The sequence below is a fragment of the Montipora capricornis genome, chromosome 2 (genome assembly GCF_036669925.1).
Source record: "Montipora capricornis isolate CH-2021 chromosome 2, ASM3666992v2, whole genome shotgun sequence".
Lineage (NCBI taxonomy): Eukaryota > Metazoa > Cnidaria > Anthozoa > Scleractinia > Acroporidae > Montipora > Montipora capricornis.
In genome coordinates this window covers 21283941-21303940 of record NC_090884.1, presented here as the reverse complement: position 1 = coordinate 21303940, position 20000 = coordinate 21283941, and the positions used below count along the sequence as shown (strand labels likewise).

The 20000-nt window shown below is 38.4% G+C and overlaps 1 protein-coding gene across 2 annotated transcripts in view; it reads left to right on the top strand.

Moving 5' to 3' along the window:
- LOC138039067 (nuclear cap-binding protein subunit 1-like) overlaps positions 1 to 20000 on the top strand; it is a 56958-nt gene that overhangs the window by 10944 nt on the left and 26014 nt on the right. For both annotated transcript variants that reach the window (XM_068885235.1, XM_068885236.1), the window contains exons 3-16: positions 4823 to 4923; positions 5300 to 5384; positions 5642 to 5713; positions 5928 to 6035; positions 7260 to 7307; positions 9774 to 9847; positions 11914 to 11983; positions 12548 to 12601; positions 14157 to 14216; positions 15037 to 15138; positions 16282 to 16379; positions 17272 to 17335; positions 17475 to 17585; positions 17916 to 17980. In XM_068885235.1, the coding sequence (XP_068741336.1) occupies positions 4823 to 4923; positions 5300 to 5384; positions 5642 to 5713; positions 5928 to 6035; positions 7260 to 7307; positions 9774 to 9847; positions 11914 to 11983; positions 12548 to 12601; positions 14157 to 14216; positions 15037 to 15138; positions 16282 to 16379; positions 17272 to 17335; positions 17475 to 17585; positions 17916 to 17980 (1112 nt within the window). The remainder of the gene's footprint in view (positions 1 to 4822; positions 4924 to 5299; positions 5385 to 5641; positions 5714 to 5927; positions 6036 to 7259; positions 7308 to 9773; positions 9848 to 11913; positions 11984 to 12547; positions 12602 to 14156; positions 14217 to 15036; positions 15139 to 16281; positions 16380 to 17271; positions 17336 to 17474; positions 17586 to 17915; positions 17981 to 20000) is intronic.

The following is a 20000-nucleotide window of genomic DNA, read 5'->3' as shown; positions in this document are numbered from 1 at the left end:
AGGGTGTCGAAAATATCCTGGACGTCTTGCCAAGCACAGTAAACGAGCAATGCTATCCTCTAAGAATCATTTGTAACGCCTTCAAGAAAGAACTCGAAGGAATGTTTCCGGGGTCGCCATTTACATGTAGGACCAACGCTACATGTAGTTGGGTTGCCTTTGCAGTTGAACAGGCTTATGTTTCCAAATTTGATGTTTACTGGCATTTTCCAGTATTTATGTTTTCTGGGAATCTATTGACAATTGATTTTATCCTTGTCGCCAGTTGTAACACTCTTTCATTCACATTTAAGCGTTATTCAAACGATATAACTCCTAACTTTTTGTCTTTGTGCCACTCTGCCATTTTCATCCAAAAACTATCCCGTAATATGTTTTCCAGGCAGCTACAGGCAGCACATGCGAAAGGGTGCCATGCAAAAACTGTTATTCCAAGGGTTGCACACCATTGCAGAGGAACTTGCACATGGTTCCGTGAAGGAACCAATCTGAGGGTCAGGCGGTGGCTGCAAACTTGTGAGTACTCCATCATAAGCCATCCAGGCATTGCCTTGGACTTTGCAGAATATGTGCAAATCCAAAAGGTTGTAAAGAGTTAAATTGCGCCATCTCAAAGGGAAATGAGTTGTGAGTATTAAAGAAAAGATGAAAACGGCTTGTGACCAGGCAATGATATCTTCAATTTTGTGCTTGAGACGCTTGGCAGAAGACATTAACTTAAAGATAATTCTACTGGCAAGAAGGAGCTGAGGCTCTGACTCACTTTCCCTCAAGTTGACTGAGAGAAAGTTTGGCAAGATAGACAGAGTTTCCAGTAATAATCTATTTACAAGACTAGTACATAACCAGTGAGAATACGCGCCCAATAATGAACGGCTGCTGAAGGGATGGCAAGAAGGGCAGGGACGATGATCTGAGGGAACAAGATGAAGCACTTGGTACTTGGTGTGAACAAGCTCACAGGCTAACTGAGCGATGACATTGTTGGAAAGGTGAACATATTAATGGAAGAAGGAACCAAAATAGGCCTACATGTACCTGTGCCTGGAGAAGCTGGTAATTGTGCAGTAGAAGAGGCCACTGGCAAGCAGCGGCCCGGAAAAGAAAAACTGGACGTAGCCAAAGGTGTAGTGGCCGGTAAGGATAAAGCTGTGGCCTGATCAAATTGAGGTGTCCTGGCCGAGTCAAGCTACTAGCGGGCAAAATGTGTTGACAGTGGAAGCAGTTAATAATTCTCCAGATAAACTGTGCACAGTACTACATGTAGCTGAGCCTGCTGAAGAAGAACTTGATGTGGAAAGCTCAGGACTAATGGAAGAAAGATCCGAGTTTGAGTTTTCTGGATCAGTGGCCATGTTAAAATAAGTGCTCTTGAAACCTGTAAGCAAATGAACTTAAGAAGTAGGGCTTTCCTTTTTAAGGAAATAAGCATAAGAGCAAATGAAGAACCTGAGGCCAAAAAGAAGCAAGCAAACAAAAAAAGCACATGGTAATGCCCCTGAACAGCATTTATTTAAAACATGATTAAAAAGTTCAGCAAAGCTGATATGGTCGTGTACAATTACGGGTAATAAAATTAGAGCTAATTAATTACAATAAAACTAATATAAGAACTCGACATATTTACAAATGTGGCTTAAAAGAACACCTTTTTAAAAGCATCAATGTTGCAAAGTGATCTCATTTGGTTTTCCAGGGCATTCCACAGAATAATTGACTTATAAGAAAGAGCATGCTTTCTTGATCATATCAGTCCTAGTAACCATAACCATTTCCATTTTCCTCCTGAAATCGTATCTGCTTTCATACTTTACAAAAAGACAGCTCATGGGACATGGTAAAAGATGATAATAAGCCTGATGCGCTAGAATTAGTAATCGTTTCTCGTACATAGTCTCCAAGGTATTCCATTTTGCTATGGCAAGAACCGCCTTGCTTGGCGTACACCAAGTAAAAACGATTAATGGGTGTCAATTTGTCACGTCCACTGAGCAGCATAATTATATTCGGTCTTAGTAGGATGGGGAGTGAGACAGTTCTCACAACACCATGTATATAATTATTTAACTTGGAAGCCACCAGATCAAAAGTAGGAGGCGAGACATAAACAGTGGTATCGTCTGCGTACATGTGAAGCTGTGGGTCGCCATCTATACCCTCAGTGATACTGGGCAGGTCATTACAGAAGAGGGAAAACAGTGTGGGGCCCAGCACCAACCCTTGTGGTACACCAAAAGTACCTGGCATGGCTTGAGATTGACACCCATTAATCGTTATTACTTGTGTTCTTCGAGAGAGATAATCCCTTATCCACCACCATAAATCCCCAGCTACACCAAGACTCTGAAGTTTTCGAAGCAAAATGGAGTGGGGACTTGCATCAAATGCCTTACAAAAGTCAACGAATATCATGCCTACAACATATTTCATGTTGAGTGCTTGTCTCCAGTCATGCGTTATCTTCACTAGCAACAGCCCGGTGGAATGACCCTTTTTGTACGCCCACTGATGAGGGTTTCCAAGTCCCTGTCCTGTGACATGCGTGATAATAGTTGACGCCACCACTGACTCCATCAATTTTCCAGGCACAGTTAGAAGCAAAATGGGCCTATAATTATGCTTATCAGTTTCATCGTCACTTTTCTGGAGAGCTGAAATATTTGCAGCCTTCCATGTAGCCGGTACAGTGTTGCAAGTGGCGCTTGTATTGAATACAGACAACAAAGATGGAATAATTGAGTCACCAGCAAACTTTAAAAGTTTTGGTGCAACACTGTCGGGTCCCGAGGCTTTATCGGCTTTCAACTTAGCCATCGAGCTGACAATATCCTCATACGATAAATTTATGTTCATAACACAAGGCGTGACGGTGGGAATATGAACGTTGCTTTGAGTCAAGTTGGTATTCAGCAATTAGTTGGCCAGTTTTTCGCCAATAGTTGAAAAGTGCTCATTCAGTATGTTGGCCTTGTCCAGGTCAGAGGTACATGTAACAACTTTTCCATCCGCATTTCTGATCCCTAATATCAGGGCAATTGATTTGCCGTTTGTCGCATTTCTTACCAGTCTCCAATAGGATTTACAATCCTTCACTTCATTAAACAGTTCCAAATAGTACTTGCTCTTAGACAGCCTTACTTCCGTGGTCACTCTATTCTGTAACACCCGATATTCAGCCCACAGATTTGGATCACCCAGACGTTGTGCCTTTTTAAGCGCTTTAAAACGTTTATTCATCAAATGCTGTATTTGAGATGTTATCCAAGGTACCGAGACACTCCTAATTTTAACTTCCTGTAAGGGGCATGCACCTGACAGATATCATTGAACATGAGTGACCACGCCCAATAGCAATCGTCCGGATCATCAAACACGGAACAGACTGACCACGGCGCATTCTCGATATCCTTCACAAATGCTGCTTGGTCAAATCTCTTAAAGGTGTGGGCTCTGACTATTTTAGGACGCGGCCTTTTTATTTTGGACCATATTGTAGCAAGGACTAACTTATGATCTGAGATTCCCAACTCAGTTGTTTTAATAGTTCCCTTGATAATCTCCGGCGTACTGGTAATAACCAAGTCAATCAGGGTCTGTGTGTCACTTGTAACTCTTGTTGGCTGATTTTTGTCGTTCATTACACTATAGTTAAATTGCTGCAGTATATCTTGTAATTTCCTACCGGTGTATGATTTAACCCCCTATTTCTGTCCCTTCTAACAATCTTATAGTTGTCCACATGTAATTGCTTGTCCAATATGTTCTCGTCTAAGAAGGTTTCAGTTATTGCTAAAATGTCTAAGCGGCACACTTTAAGTAAAAGTCTGATTTCATCCATCTTATTTCTCAAGCCTCGAACATTCAATTGTGCTACACTGAAATTATTTGAGCCATGGTTGATTTCAATCGCAAATTTCATTAAATAATCTTCACCTTCCATAGATATGCCTTGCCATCCAGGGTTTAGTTCAACATCACCAGAGAGTTTGCATAGTACGAAGCTCTGCTTGAACTCCAGGAACCCTTTAGTCTACAACAAAAACTGCCAGGAGCCGCAGGCTTGAAATTGAAGTTGAAGTTACCAAAAGTCTGGAGACAAATATCACCCTCAATTGCTGAATTTAGCATTTCTAATACAAACAAAGCAATGTACCAATGAGAAGGATACTTACATGTAGCTGCATTATGAATGATATTTAAATGCGTTAAAACCAAGCCTAAAAGTAGGAAACTTCTTGTAACTGTGGAGCTGTAGCAAAGCGTGACCACCATGACCGCAAGTGGTGCAAACCTCCCTGGAGTCCCCCGAAATATCCCAGGCAAACTGCTACATTGGCTTGGTTTTAACTTTGCCTAAATTTTTTTTTACGCATGATGCCGTGTCACGTTTGTGGGAGTCCATTGATCTCACTAGCCCTGCTCCCAAATCGGTCAAGTTATGTTATTACAACTTACAAAGTACGGTGTACAGTAATTTAATTGGTTTGCTGCCCATGATTACTGTACCATGATTGGTCGGTACTGTAATTTACGGATCCTCGTTTTCTTTCCCATAGACTTATGGCCCGAACGCTTTGTGCTTGGGCCATAAAGCAGTGGGAAAAAACTTGGTCGGTAACTTAAAGAACGGACCTCAAACTTGGTTAGTAAGAGGTATTTACAGTGTATTCATGGTTATGATAATAATATTGTTGCAACAAATATGTAACAATTCGGCTTCGCCTCATGGGCTATTGACCCGTAGCCCTTGCGGGCGAAGGGTCTAATTGTTAAATAGTCTCAACCCTTGTTATTTGACATATCTCCTTTTTCTTAAATGCAGAGTACATCATCACTGGAAAGCAATTTAGAAGGGCTTGCTAGTGTTCTGGAAGCTGATTTGCCTAATTACAAAGAGAGAATCCTCAAGATTATTTGCACTTGGTGAGAAGAGAATTTGGATTGCAATGACCTGAACATTCTCATTTTATTCATGTAAATCTACGAAACTTCATGCATCACCAAAAAAGCACTTCCATTACCTTTTTGGCCAGCGTTGATTTCCCTATTGTTCACACAGTTGTCATATTTTTGTGACTTTTTGACTTAGTCTAGGAGTCTTGTTGTGACTTAACTTGCATTAGTTCCAATTATTTTCATGATTTTGATAAGACATGCATCTGCAAAAAAAGTTGTCAAAGGTATTGTACAATACATGCCATGTTATGGTGAATTTGAAGTTCCCTTCATTGTTACTAAAAATGCATTTTTGCTTCTTTTCTTTTTCATGGCAATTCTAATCATAAGCATTTTTTTTAAGTGCTTCAAATCTACCAGAAAAAATAACTGTGTACAGTACACTGGTGGGACTTCTGAATGCAAAAAATTACAGTTGTGGAGAGGAGGTGCGTGTCTAAAAGATATTGCTACATATACATGTATTTATACTACCCTATTGCATGAAATATCAATCAGTTATGACGCAACCTTCCATTTCCCACTCTAAATCAGTGTTGTGGTTTGCAGATTGTAAGTTCCTTTTAGAGGACGTAATTTTATGTTAATGCTCCTGTGATATTTCCCTTGTAGGGAACAGTGTAGGATAGTTTTCCTCAAAGAGTTGTTTTCTTGATTAAGAAATGTTATTTTCAATTGTTTCAAGTTTTTAGACATGATCCTGGAGAATCTCAAGGATGTTCTTGTGGCTGCCCAATTTGATAGAGCAAGGTTAATGGTGGGTAATTTTTAATTTATTTTGTTATTTGTACTTGTAAAATATAGTACAATCAACTAATGTAGTTTTCTTCTTAATTCTCTCTCCTCTCCAGTGTAGTGCAGGACACCACCCTGTTTTTGTCCACTTCTTGTTTTTCATTTACATGTAGCTTGAATGATATGCTGCTACTAAATGCATGAGTAAACATTGTGGAGTGTATCTTTTTTTGAAGGTGCGATTTCTTGCTGATCTGGTTAACTGCAGAGTCCTAATGCCTAGTGCACTATTAGAGTTTTTTAACTTGTTAATAGCTGCAACAATGGAGGATGATATTCCACAGGTAATTTACAACATGCCTTACATGTGGGACAATGCAAACGTTCTGTACTAATTCAAATAAATTATGGTTAATTATAGGATGTTATTATAATATTGTACACATGTATCAGCTGGGCAGTTTACTGGTATATTTTTTTTTTACAGTTTCGTTTTTCTTTCTTTCTTGGGAAGTGAAATCTGTACTTATCTTTTCAACTGCTTTAAATTTCCTTTTGCAAATTTGCACTTCAGTTTTCCTGTGGGAACATTTTTTAATGCTTGCTTTGATGCAAATATAACAACCCACAAAATATGAGCTATTGCTTTGTCTGGATGGTTCAATACTTTCAGGTGGCACTTACATGTACCAACATTACAGTACTATCTGTAGCTTAAGAAAAAGTAATCCTGGCACTTATCTGGACAACAAATGTCTCTGAAAAATTCAGGCGGATTCAATGGTGCTGATAAAAAGTGAATGTCATCTCCTCCCAGGCTGAAACAAAATTTGAGTTCTTAACAATTTTCTTGTTTAAAATTAAACAATTTTATTGAAACTACTTGATTTCTCAACACTCTGCAAGATTCAGTTACTGGTACTCTGTTTGACACAGTTTGCCAAGGCCTTTAAATGGTTTCAAGATGAATTGAAATGAAAACGTATTACCATTCTTTACTCTCAAAATCAAGTGTCTCACCAAAAGCCTGCACAGAAAAATGTAGGGTCTTTTTTCTTCCACATGCTAGATCTAAATCACGCTGTTCTGGATACTAATCTAGCAAGCCAGCTCTGCTCACAAAATTCACTGTGGAATTATAAGAAAAATAAAGACCCAAAATCTTAAGCACCGCCATAGAAACCTTAATCATGATACATGTACCTCAGTCTGTAAGCAATATTCATTTGATTCATGGATGTACATTGTAGTTACTTGTAGTTGAAGTATTACATTACTTCTACATGTTTAATAAGAAATTAAGTCCAATTCTAATTGTTTTGCAAGCTCCTTTTTTTTTATATGCACTGTGTAAAACTCAAAACTACTACAACCCTTGTGAATTCAAAACCAAAACACTGAACAGCTGCTTTGTGTTAATTAATGCATAGAAATTCTTTTTGCCTGGATCCATTCTTGAAACCTTTCCTGACAATTGTTACATGTAGCAAGCTACTCAGTCTTTCCCAGACAAGAAGGCGAATATCAATCATTTCATTTCATCTCAAAAATTGGTTTATCTCCAATAGGTTCGTTCTGACTGGTTTGCTTACACAGTTTTGTCATCATTACCTTGGGTAAGAGCTCCTTATGTGATATTTTAGTATCTTAGCAGAGCACCATGGGTAAGATTTTTTGGGAAATCTATCCATGTGCGAAATTTTGATTATGACGTCAGCGTACACCTGTCCGCCCGCACGTACAGACTGTCAGGGTGGAGGTGGGGAGGCAGGACAGCCTCTGGGGAAGGGAGTGTTCGGGCAATTTTCCTTGGCGGGAAATCATGTGGCAGCTTGCATTTGGCAACTCACACTTTTCTGGCGGGAAATGATATTAGTGAGGGGCAACGGGATAAAGATTAAAGATCACTAGAGAAGAGGAGACGAAATTTGAGAAAATAATTTTAAGTGAAAAAAGCCTTGAGAGAAGCCAAGGAAGGAGAAGAAGATAAAATTTAAATGAAGAACACCGTAAAGGTGAGAGAAGAAGAGCGAGAAAAACACTAATTTACAACGGTTGGCTTTAAGGTAAGTGCATGTTTCCCATTTTTAATGCATGCCTGGCTGCCTCACATATTTTGTAAAACTTGCTAAAAAAAACGAAGAAGGCCTGAATCGTTTGCAATTCCGTGTTGACAGAAAGTCTGGCATATTTCAACCATCACATTTCTGCACATGGTGCTCATGCAAGAGTCTTGAGCAGTCTTCTTTATCATCTTCTGTTCATCGAATGTAACCTCGCTATTAAACATTGAAACTGAAAATACTTGTCTTACCCACAACTTTAGCACTTTAACGTAATGAACATTGTTTCTACCCAACTTTGACATTTGATTTAGCTTATTCTGGAATTTCTTCATTCAGCACAGTTTTTCCATATATTTGTTAATTACAACAAGAACGTGAACGGAACATTCGAAGCTTAGTAACCAGGCATTAGATCGGACGCGAAAATGGAAAACTGGACACCGGAAGCAGCGTGGTTTTTTTTTTAACCTGCATGAAACATTGCCCAGTGTAACAGGGTCTTTATTACAAGTATTTTGTTCGTCAGTAGTTGACACAAGACTATTTTGTCCGACAAATTTGCTATCAAAGTGCTAAACAGCGAAGAAACAGTGGGCCATCTACCACGCAAATACTTCAGAATAGCATTTTTCTCTCACTCTTGGAGGATCGATTCACAACACCTTTTTCAAATGTTCCACAGATAAGCCACACCCCCAATTTCTAGTGACTATTTTTGGAAAAAAGGTGCGGCTTATCTGTGGGTTTTTACGGTAGTAAGATTTTTTCTGTTGTTCTAAACTGAAGAGAGAGGCAGTGTGGCCCAGTGGTTAGGGCGCTTGCCTTGAGATCCGGAGATCCCTGTAGTAGTCCCTGGTTCAACTTCCTAGCTGCACTTGTAAATAGCCAACTGGTTTGCCTCCGGCCAGTTGGGATTCTTAACAGTTGTAATTGTTGTTTTCTGTTGTTTCGTTGATTGTGTTTCATTGGCCCTGAAAAGCCCCTATGGGGAGCGGTCAATTAAGTATGTATGTATGTATGTATGTATGTATGTATGTATGTAGTAAAGATTATCAGTCAAACAGAAAATGTTGTGAAAGAGATTACTGTGCATGTAATTTCGGTTTTAGTTATTGATTAAAATAATTGTTGTTTCTTGTTGGAAAGGCTTGTTTGTTTACTGCTGTCAGCTCAGACGTGTTAGATCACTGTAAACTGTATACACTAATGATGATTAATTTTGTGCTTTATGCAGAAGCATAATTATTTCCATATACACTATATTGCTATCAGGGGTTAGAAAGGGGAGCTCCACTTTTAGGCTTCGCTAAATCTATTCATTAAAAACTGAACTACGGACATCAGATTTCAAGCATTTTCATTGGCTGACACCGCACACAGGCCATAAGTTCGTATAGTTGCTGTACCTAATGTGGTCAAGGAACACATCTGCAATAAAGCAAGCTGAAAATATTTTTGGTTGACAAAAGCTATTTTGGACCAGAATTGGCCAAGGCAGAAATTGATGCTTTAGTCGACAACACATGGAAGAGTTGTTGATCCTGGAGTTTCTAATAAAACAATTATTCTACATCTAGATAAACAATGAGCATTGTTTATCTATCACTTCATGTCCAGGGTGCCCCATAGAATAATTGTTAAATATTATTGCTGGTGGTGATCTGGGGTGAATGAAGTGTGTCTGACAGTTGGTTAGGGAAGTGAATGTGATAATTATGCTTAAACTTTATCTTGGCTTGGGGTTGAGCTAAAGAGATTTTCAGGTTGGTTAAAAGAGGTGTGACCTTTGTTTGGGGGAGGGGGGGGGGGGGGGTCAAGAAAGACTAAAGGTGTCGAAGCAAATCCCCATTGCTCTTTCTACATGTTCGAAGACATGGTTCCATATGCTGTAAAAAACAAATTACCTTATGAAATTTTATAATCTTGTTTTTTTTGGCAGTCCTGGAAGTCAGGGCTCCAAGTTTTGTGTACTGTACATTCTCTGCACTTGATTTTTAAGAGATATGATGTTCACAGGCTGGAAAAGAGCTTGCAGAGAAAAAGAATCAGGAATTTGGACAGTTGTTGTTAACTATGGAAAACTACATAAGGTACGTACAGTGCCATTAACCAGGAACATGTGTCAAGAAGAGCCCCCTGGTTAATAATATATACTCTAACATTTCATTATTTTACTGTACACTACAAAATTATACAAGTATTTATGATTACATTGATTTGAGACAATCATGATTTAAATTGAAGTGAAATTATAAAAATAATATGCCATTGCTGAAACAAGCTCGTTACTCCAGTAAACATTGTCTTGGAAAAGGAAATATACGTATGTTTGTTGAGCATTTTGCATATTCATTCATGGGATAGTGTGGCTCTGCTAATTTCAATTCACGCCTGTTGCACCAAAACTGAAATTTGAGCGAAATTTTCATTAAACGTTACTTTCTCTTGCAAAATTTGAGTTCAGTTCAATCTTAAACTATGATGTAAAACTATTTCCACCCCACCGACGAAATGAAGGGAGATTTGTTACGAAATATTATACCCAAATTTCTTAGTCAATGGAACATTTGCTGGCTATGAAACAGTTCATTTTAAGGCATAAGGATTTCGGCAACACAAGCAAACTGGTTGATGTTGAAAACTGGTCAATTCCACAGGTCGCAATGTCAAGCTCTGAGAGGGCATGATTACTTGATCCTGGTTGATTAACAGTTGCTCAGCCAGAGCAAGTGAGGTTACAAGAGAATCTTTATCCACATATAAAATACATTCTGAGCACTATTTTTGTTGATAGCAACAATTTTTTGTAAATTTAAGACTTTAAGACTAAACTGTTCGTTCAACTGGCTTCCCTGAACACAGTAGCTTTGCCCTTTAAATGTGATTAACATGTAATCGCAATGTGCCCTTGTGCAATTAACGATTAATTTCACTTGTATTTTCAAAGTTTTCCACTATGGTCCACTGTGATTGGTGCATTTAGAAGATAATAATGTTCTCTTAGTGGTTCAAAAACGAGTTTCCTGAATGTTCCCCGGATTGCTCAGCTCTGCTGTTATGATTGTTGATCATAGCCTATCCATGCTTCCAGAATTTCTATCCCAAGTTGTCCCTGTTGATGTTGTTGATCATGATAAATAAACATTACTTCATTCCAAAGCAGGTGGTGTCTGGTCTTGTGGGTGCGCTCTGAAACGGCAGAGGTCTATGTCCTAGCCAACTGCATGTCTCTGTCATGCTCCATGATTTGATCTTGCACAGGTCTTCCAGTCTTGCTGAAGTACATGTAACTTTGCCACATTCAGTAAACCACGCTCTCTTGTTTACCCAGGTTCACAGCATCTTTTGGCTGTACTAACTGTGATTGTAGTGTAGTCTTTGACTTGAGCCAGCGCCTATGCCGTGTTGTTGTTGTAGGCAATGGCAAAGTTGTTCAGACAGACCTTTGACATAATGTAAGACTGTGGTAGACTTAAACTCGATTTCAGGTTCAGCACTGGTTGTCAGATTCCTGGTCTTGGTCATTTCCTGCATGAAAGGAAAAGGATAGCTATTAGAAACAAGAACAGATGACCAATGTTTCTTCTCTGTGGAGAAGGCAGAGGGTTTAGTTATACAATGTTTGGTGCACTCATAGAGACACTTGACAATACTGCATTTTGTCAATAATTATTGTGGATGGAGTGAATCATATTGTAAGTACTGATCAGTATGAGGTGGCTTCCTGTATATGCCAGTGGTGAGGACCGTCCATCTGGTTCTCTTGAAACTGCTGTATCCAGTTTGCTGTTGTTCTCTGTATCCATGGTGAAATGGATGAAGGGCAGTTGTGCAGTAGCTATCTACGATTAGTAATTAAATGTACGAAGATTTTGATAAGCATCACAAAGTCTCCCTTTGCTCTCCTCCCCAACTTCAGCATCACTTGCGGACCCTAAGTCCTCAAGTAAAGATAGATTTACCCTCACCAAAAAAATAATGCTAACGCTCACCTTTATGTTATTTCTTGAAAATGGGTAGCAAATACTTAAGGGGAACCTGTTGGATATCAAAATTGGGCAATATGTACATCTAATTATGTACACATATTTCTGGACATATGATAATGTCAAAATTTTGAGAAAACTTTTGCAAATAACTTTCATTTTTCAACTAGTCGGAGAAGCAAGAAGCACGTCACGGCGCTACGAGTATGGTCAACTGATGAGCCTCACCCTCAAGAAGAGGTGAGTTCCTTCACAAGTTATTCAGTATTTCTCTCTGTTTTTATGCTTATGTAATTAACAATTGCCAATTTTAGGTGAAGTTGTATTGAAGTAAACATATCTCATACATGTAAAAGTAAAAAAATAATAGTAACCTTGATCTCAGATTAGACTGTAAAGAGCTTTGTGTTCTTCTTTTGTTTGGGTTTCTCTAATTCATTGATGCTGTACTTCACATACTTAGTTTGTTGTTCTTGTCACCCATTTCACACTGGGCAGCAAGTTGTCTCCAATCTGTTCTCTTGGTTGTCAAAATAATTATTGAATTTTCTCAAGCAATATATCAAGGGGCTTCAGTGCGGTTTTCCAGGGCATCTTTGGTCTGCCCTTTATGTTTTACTTGAGCAGGCACCCAAGTAGTTGATATAGTGGCTGGTCTTACCAGGAGTTTAACCACATCACCTACAAGACAAAAAAATGTATTCTACCTGACAATGTCCCTCAATGGTTTTGTGCCTTGTTTTTTTTTATGTAATCTGTCCACTTAACGTAACATTTACTGATATTTTACATTTTTCTCAACAGTATTTAGACTGTCTTTGGGCACAAATACAAAAGCTGAAATCAGATAACTGGCAGGTGTGTTATGGGGTATCAACTGGAATTTGCACAGATAATAGAATCTGATGTGATCTTTTCTGGGACAATGCATTGTACTAGAATTTGCTTATTGTGTGATTTAAGGCCATGGCTCAAACTGGTTTCAACACTTTCAAGGGACCTTCTTATTAGAAGGATTGACACTACAACACTTTTGTAATCCTATGCTATCATGTGAAACATCAATTATTGCTGAACATCATCCAGTCATTTTTTGTGACCTAACAAGTTTCCATGGCAACAGGAAAGCCTTGCAAAAACATCCTATATTTTGCCTTTAGTTGCTCCTATCTGACAAACGAACTGGGTGACCCCAATTTTTTATTGCACAAAAGTGATCAGGAGGCCAGGATGAAACTCTGCAAAGTTTAAAAAAATTCTGTGTAGCGGATTCAGAACTACCTTAAATAATCTAAAATTTAAGGTAGCTTTGAATCCGCTCCACATAATTTTTTAAACTTTGCAGAAAGTTTCATTCTGGCATGCTCATTACATTTCAGAAATAAAAAATGGGGGTCACCAAATTCGTTTTTGAGGTAAGAGAAGCTAAAGCCAAAATATGGGGTGTTTTTGCAGGGCTTTCCTGTTGCTGCGGTATCTTTTTATGTCACAGAAATGACCAAATCTTTTTCAACAATAATTGGTGTTTGATATGGTACCAAAACATTGCTGTTACGTGATAAAATGTTGTAGTGTCAATCCTTCTAATAAGAACGTTTCTTTCAGGTGTTTAAACTGGTTTGAGCCACCTTAAGGTGATTCCCTAGTACTGGTAATAGAATCTGTCATAGATTTCCCATTCAAACTTGGCATACTGTTGTAACATGTCAAGGAGATGATAAAAATGTAATAAAAAAGGGGGGTCACGGAGCTTGTTTTCCTGGTACGACACTGACAAATACAGCTATTTGAGCTACTTTGACAATTGCCGTGCACTCCCAATGTTGGACGAATTTAGTTTGATTCTATAAATGTAATCCAACGTATAATGCAGAGCATGGTGTCATTCTATGGTTAATTCATGAAGGTACCTAAAAAGTGTACCTAACACCCCAAAATAGGTTTAACTTGAATGTGAGCTGTTCGCCTCATAATGGCTCCTTCCGTACAATTTTATGAAATTGTACAAGTTTTTCACTATTCCATGAAGGCAGTGTCCGCAGCAAATATATGAAATAAAAAATGGGGGTCACCGTACTCGTTGAGGAGAAAATAGCCATTGCTTAATGGATTATGCTCGGCATCAATGAAAATCCGTCATTTTATCAATGTGCCTGTTCCACTGCTCTTGCCAGTAATGCAAGAAATTATGTGCAATGGGATTGTGCAATGCCAAACTAGGGAATCACCCTAAGGAGGTGGTGTCGTTTGTGTAGCTAAAAGATCGTTTTATTTTTATTCCAAATAATTTCTGGCCAGCTCTGCTTCCCACTTACAGCAAGGGAGTAAATATCTACTTCTACCAAATAAGGATTAAAACCATCCAGATTAACCTATTGACCAGATTTTACTACAATAATATTATTTTGTTTAGGAGAAGCATATCAGAAGACCTTATCTTGCGTTTGATGATGTATTAGGGGATGCTTTAGAGGTACAGCATAAAATTATTATGTAAGATGATATCATCAAAGATTGGGCTAGCTATTAAAGTATGGACAATGCCTATAATATACATTGTATGAACATCATCAAGGACAGATGCGCTGTTTTAACAATGAATGTAGCTTGTATTGCTCTTCTCTGCTGAATTGAGTACATGTATACCCACATGACATTGCGAGAGGCAATTAACCTACTTAAAACTGTGCCTTTGCTAATAATTATAACCCCTTTCTGTCATAAGGAAAGTGGGATGAGTTGTTAAAGAGAGACCATAAAACTCCATGTTACATGTTGGAAATTACTGAAGACTGATGGAACTGCAATCAAAAGAAAATTACTCTGAAATTTTTTTTCAGATAAGCTATTGGAAGACTATTGTCTTCATCTTACATGAATGCAATGTAATTCCTAAGAAAAACATTTCCTTTCTGGACCTGCCAGATAATTATAATGTATTTTGCCAAACAAGCAAAGTGTACAGAATGTTATCTTCTGTACCTTGACATGTACAATGTCTGCTTAGTCTGGCACAATGCCTGTTGCAGGCACAGATTCTTACAATAATCAGACAAGTGCATTTTGTCCAACTTTGGAAAGAAGCAGTTACTAAATTAAGTTGATAAACCAGGATGTAGTGCTATCCATGTTCACTAGTTTGAGTCTGTTCTTTGTTGTAGTGGTTTTAGTCAAGTGCTTCTCTGTGGTGATCATTATAATATTATAATATTAATTTTTATATTTATCTGTAGCTCACATATTCGTATGTACCTATATTGACAGTTCAATGATTGTGTTTTCTGTCTTGGCAGCATACCCTTCCGTCATTCAAAGTTCCACTTCACAAGGATGGCACTGTTTATCCCCTACCAAATGTAGTTTATAGGATGTTTGATTATACAGATGTTCCAGAGGTGAGTAGTTCTTGCACTTGGAAGCCTTACCACTCTTTATAACACATTCAATAAAATTGCTGTGTTCTGATCGCATAAAAGCAGTACAGTTTATGCTGAAGTCTACTTTCATGAGCCCCAATTAAGTTGCTGTGGCAACCACACAAATGCAACTTAGACCAGCAGATGCACTTGGCTGATATTACAAAATTAATGAAAACTTGGATGAAAGTTCTTGATACATTGTAAATCTTTCCTTAAGATTTGGTTGAGAAAAATTTGCAGCATGTAGTAAAGACAATGTCACATGTACCAGTATTATAATTGAAACTTGAGAATGGGAATTTTTTATACTAATCACTGCCTTGTAACTACTTGAAAGTACTCATTAAACACTTAATGACTGGTCCCGAGGGACTGGTCCCAAGGGAAACAGTTTTCCGAGAATCTCAATGTTTCCCGAGGTGCAGCTTAGGGAAAAATTGAGATTTGAGGGAAACAAAACGAACTTAAGTGATTTGTTATATAGCACAAAAAGAAAAACGAGCAATGGCAACGACAACGGCGGTCGTCGGTCAACATCCGCTGGTAACAGTGCACTGTTACCCCCTGAGGTCATAGATTTTGCACTGCTGTCCGCTCAGAGACTTTTGGCGGGAAACAGTTTTATTGTTGGATGTCATGTGACATCAAAGTAACCAATGAGAGCGTGCGCTGCTGGGGGAAAAAACTCAGCTATATAATAACAACAGATATTTATTTTTTTCAAGAATAACATTGCATTTTAAAAGTGCCCCTGCCGCTGCAATTTTAAATTAGTTTTATCGATTGTTTTGCTTTCACGATGCCCATTTAACATCGTAGGAATTTTAATGTGTAGGTGAATTCTTGAAAGGATGGAACATAATTTATTTTGTAGTAAATAATTATATTTATGCCCTTGAGCCCAGTCTCACCCTCAGGGTAACAGGTTTGTCAATGAAGGGTGCTGTAAGTAAAGTACTACAATGTATCAAGCAAGCAGGCAGAATAATTGCAAAATCTATCCTTGGGAAGCTGTTATCCTCTGGGAGTGGACACAAAACCAGCTCCTTTCACAGTGGCTTTTTTTCACACAGCTCGTTGGGATGGAGATTTTATAACATGTATGCAATTTGCAATTAGGGTCCATCCATGCCAGGTGCTCATGCAATTGAGAGATACCTTGTAGAGGAAACTATCAGGAGAACGCTCAGTGCTCATTTTAAAGACAGAAAAGAATGGTGAGATGATTTGAATTGATCCTTTTCCCTTTTAAGAGTGACACTTGAACAGAAACAGATTTTCTCAAATTTTGAAGTTTAGCTGATTTTATAAGGCAGGCAGTTTATATATACATCTTATTGAATGGTTGATTTTATAAGGCAGGCAGTTTATATATACACCTTATTGAATGGTTTAACATGTAATACGCGCAGATATTTTGCGAGTTGCATAGTACATGAGCAATAACGGATTTATTATTGCAGCATTATGCCATTTTCTAGTATTTTGGATTCTTCCTGCATTGACTGAGAGTTGTATTGATTGTATAATAAGGCCCGTGCGAATGACGAAAATTGGATGGTGAAATGATGAGTGACCACAAGCTTAATAGACCATTTTCGAATTCTGACGCCTGGACTGGATCTAGCATGAAATGGAGGCTAATGCGGGCAAATCCTTTTCACACGAATACTGTCATTCTTCACAGCGAAACTACCAGAAAAAGCACAAAAGATTGAAATTTTTGCCGAAATTCGAAGGCAAACATTTTATTATCCTGAAGATCTGGAAACCAACCAACAAAAAAGTGCAACACAAACAAGGAGACGACTACTAATATGAAGACTCTTCTCCGCTACCGTGGTGGAAGTTAAAAAAAAATGAGAAAACTGAAATCTTACCTGCGGCCGAGCTTGACCACCTTTTGTCGAAGAAACATTGCCATATAATAAACAATTTACTAACCTCATTTGCTCGAGCCGTACTGGAGAATATTGGCCCTCGGTCGGGGCTGCCACGACCTCGGGCCAATATTCCCGAGTACGGCCCTCGCGCTCGGTTTAGTAAGCGGTTACTATTCACCTCCCCTTCGGTGAACAATTGTTGAATAGAATACTTGCATTCTTCTAGTGCCAATCAGCTGTTAAATTTACCTGGGAAGTCTAAAGTGCCAACTGAGTATTGCATCATAGAGGTTAGTTGTAGTCGTGAGTATTTCATAATCCTTCTCCCTGCAGATACTGGTGTAGGCATTGTGGTCTTTGTCTATATTTTTGTTAAATGGATCGTGGTCTTGTTCCTCCTCATTATGTGTTAATTTTTGCGTCTTTCAGGTGCTATTTTCCGAAATGTTTAGGCTTCCGAACTCGCACAATGTACAAATATTTTATGGATCCTTAATTATTGAACTTTGCAAATTACAGCCAAACACTATGCCTGGAGTTGTATCCTTTTGGTTTCAATTCTCTTGTTTTTTTCTCCGCAACAATTAGCATCAAAGGTGTTAGAAAAAATCATCCTTACAATCACTGAAAGATTTAACACTGGATTTAACATTTTTGATTAAGATGGCATGTTTCTTTTTGAATGCAAAGCTTGTCAATCAAGAAGGTCATGAAAATAAACTAGAGAAGAGTCTTAGAACAGGTCAGGGGCCTGCGTTCTTATCTGAAGGGCCCAAGTGATGATATAATAAACTGACTTTGAAGTGGTTATCAATTTTTGTTCATAATGCGGTGTACATATGTCCTTGTCCTTAACTGAGGTGTTAACAGGTTGCACAAGCCACAGAACTATTATATGAAAGGCTTGATGCAATGAACGTGACCTGTGTACAGAGGTTTGTACTTATGTAAAAAATTAACTGATATTATTTTTACATTTAAAAGAAAAAGTGAACGGTAGGGTAACGTGGGACAAAATTAAAATTGTACCAGTTGATTGTTTCAGCAGTCATGGCACTAAAATCAAACATTAGAGAAAGTGAGAAAGCAAAAAATTAACAATTTTATTGTTTGTTATTTATATCGCTTTGCGCGTTTTTTTGTGATCATAAGCATGGTCATTTGATATAATTGTTGTGGTCGATTGACAGGCGTTGCGAGCCGTGGAACAATTTTCATACATAGGTATGAAAATCCCGCCAAAGCTGAAATTCATCCAATCAGATCGCTACGATAAGCAATGGCAATTTCCATAACAAAAACAAACGGTCGAAAAGTCTGTCGGTTGAAGGTGGGCCTTTGATCAAAAGAAAGGCTGAAGATTTCCGTGTCTTGTTATGTGAAATTAATGCTAAAAAAATGCCTTAGTAAGTGAAACTTTATTAAGGAAAGTACAAGAGTATCATGAACATGGTCACGAATTCCAGCAACACTCAATTTATTGGAAATGCTTTTGAGTACACTACAGTTGTTGTTAAATGCTGTTGCTGCTCCTGATGGTAGGGTCATGTGCCAGCTGTCGTAACGTATAATGTGATTGGCTCGCTACCCTAGACAAAAACAAAAGACTAAACAATTGAAACAATTATTTAGACTCAAAAACAATAGAAGCTGCTTACAATACCAAACAATAGCATGTTACGAGAGTTGCTACATTACTGGATGATAATGATGGTGATGATGAACTTTCTTTAGGCTAGCACCTAAACGATATTGATTGAAAATCTGTAGGAAATTACTGTAAATTTTGATATAAGTGATAAATTATTATTATTATTATTATTATTATTATTATTATTATTATTATTATTATTATTATTATTATTATTATTATTATTATTATTTGACTAATTTTATCGTCAAAGGAACTCAATGATGAAAATCCGTTAAGTGCTGCAATGATCAAATCTTTATCCCATGAATTTTTGGGTTTATCACATAGAATTTCAGGAAAGATTTAAAACGCCGTGGACGATAAGTCTTGCACAGCGTTGGATCAGAGAAAATCTTGATCATTCAAAATTGATTTTAAAATATTCATGAAAGTCAAGTAGACTACTGCACGACTGATAAAACAACGCGAAAATGTATTTTTTAACAATATTTCGGCTGGCCATTACCATTACCTTCATATCACCGAAAGGAAAAGGAAAGGAAAGGAACTTTGTTTAAGTGTCTAGTCCTTCTAGCGCTGGAGCGCTAGCGCAAATCAAGTCGAAGGCTGGTTTTTTGAGAAGAGGGAGAAACCGGAGTACCCGGAGAAAACCTCTCGGTGCAGAGTAGAGAACCAACAAACTCAACCCACATATGACGCCGAGTCTGGGAATCGAACCCGGACCACATTGGTGGGAGTCGAGGGCTCTCACCTCTGCGCCATCCCATACCACATAACGAAGGGATCGACGCCTGTCGTAGTTTCCTTCAAAAACGCGCCAATCCACGCGTCCCTTCAGAGACCATTTGCGATCTCATTCGCTTGATCCTTACCATGAACAACTTCACATTCAACTCAGAACATTATCTTCAAAAACATGGCACTGCTATGGGAACGAGTATGGTTTCTTCTTACGCGAACCTCTTTCTGGGTAAAATCGAACAAAACGCTCTCCGTCACGCACCCCATCAACCTCACATATGGTTCAGATTTATCGGTGACATTTTCATGATTTGGACCGAAGGCCCAATGAAACTGAAAATGTTTGTCGATTATATTAACAACCTGCATTCCACCATCAAATTCACATGTTCACACTCTTTCACTGACATACCATTCCTTGATGTCATGGTTTCGGTCAAGGATTGCTCCATAGAAACAGATCTTTACACCAAACCCACAGACAAACATGAATATCTCCTCACTTGATCTTGTCACCCCCATCCGTGATACCAAACGCTCCATCCCTTACAGCTTGGCCC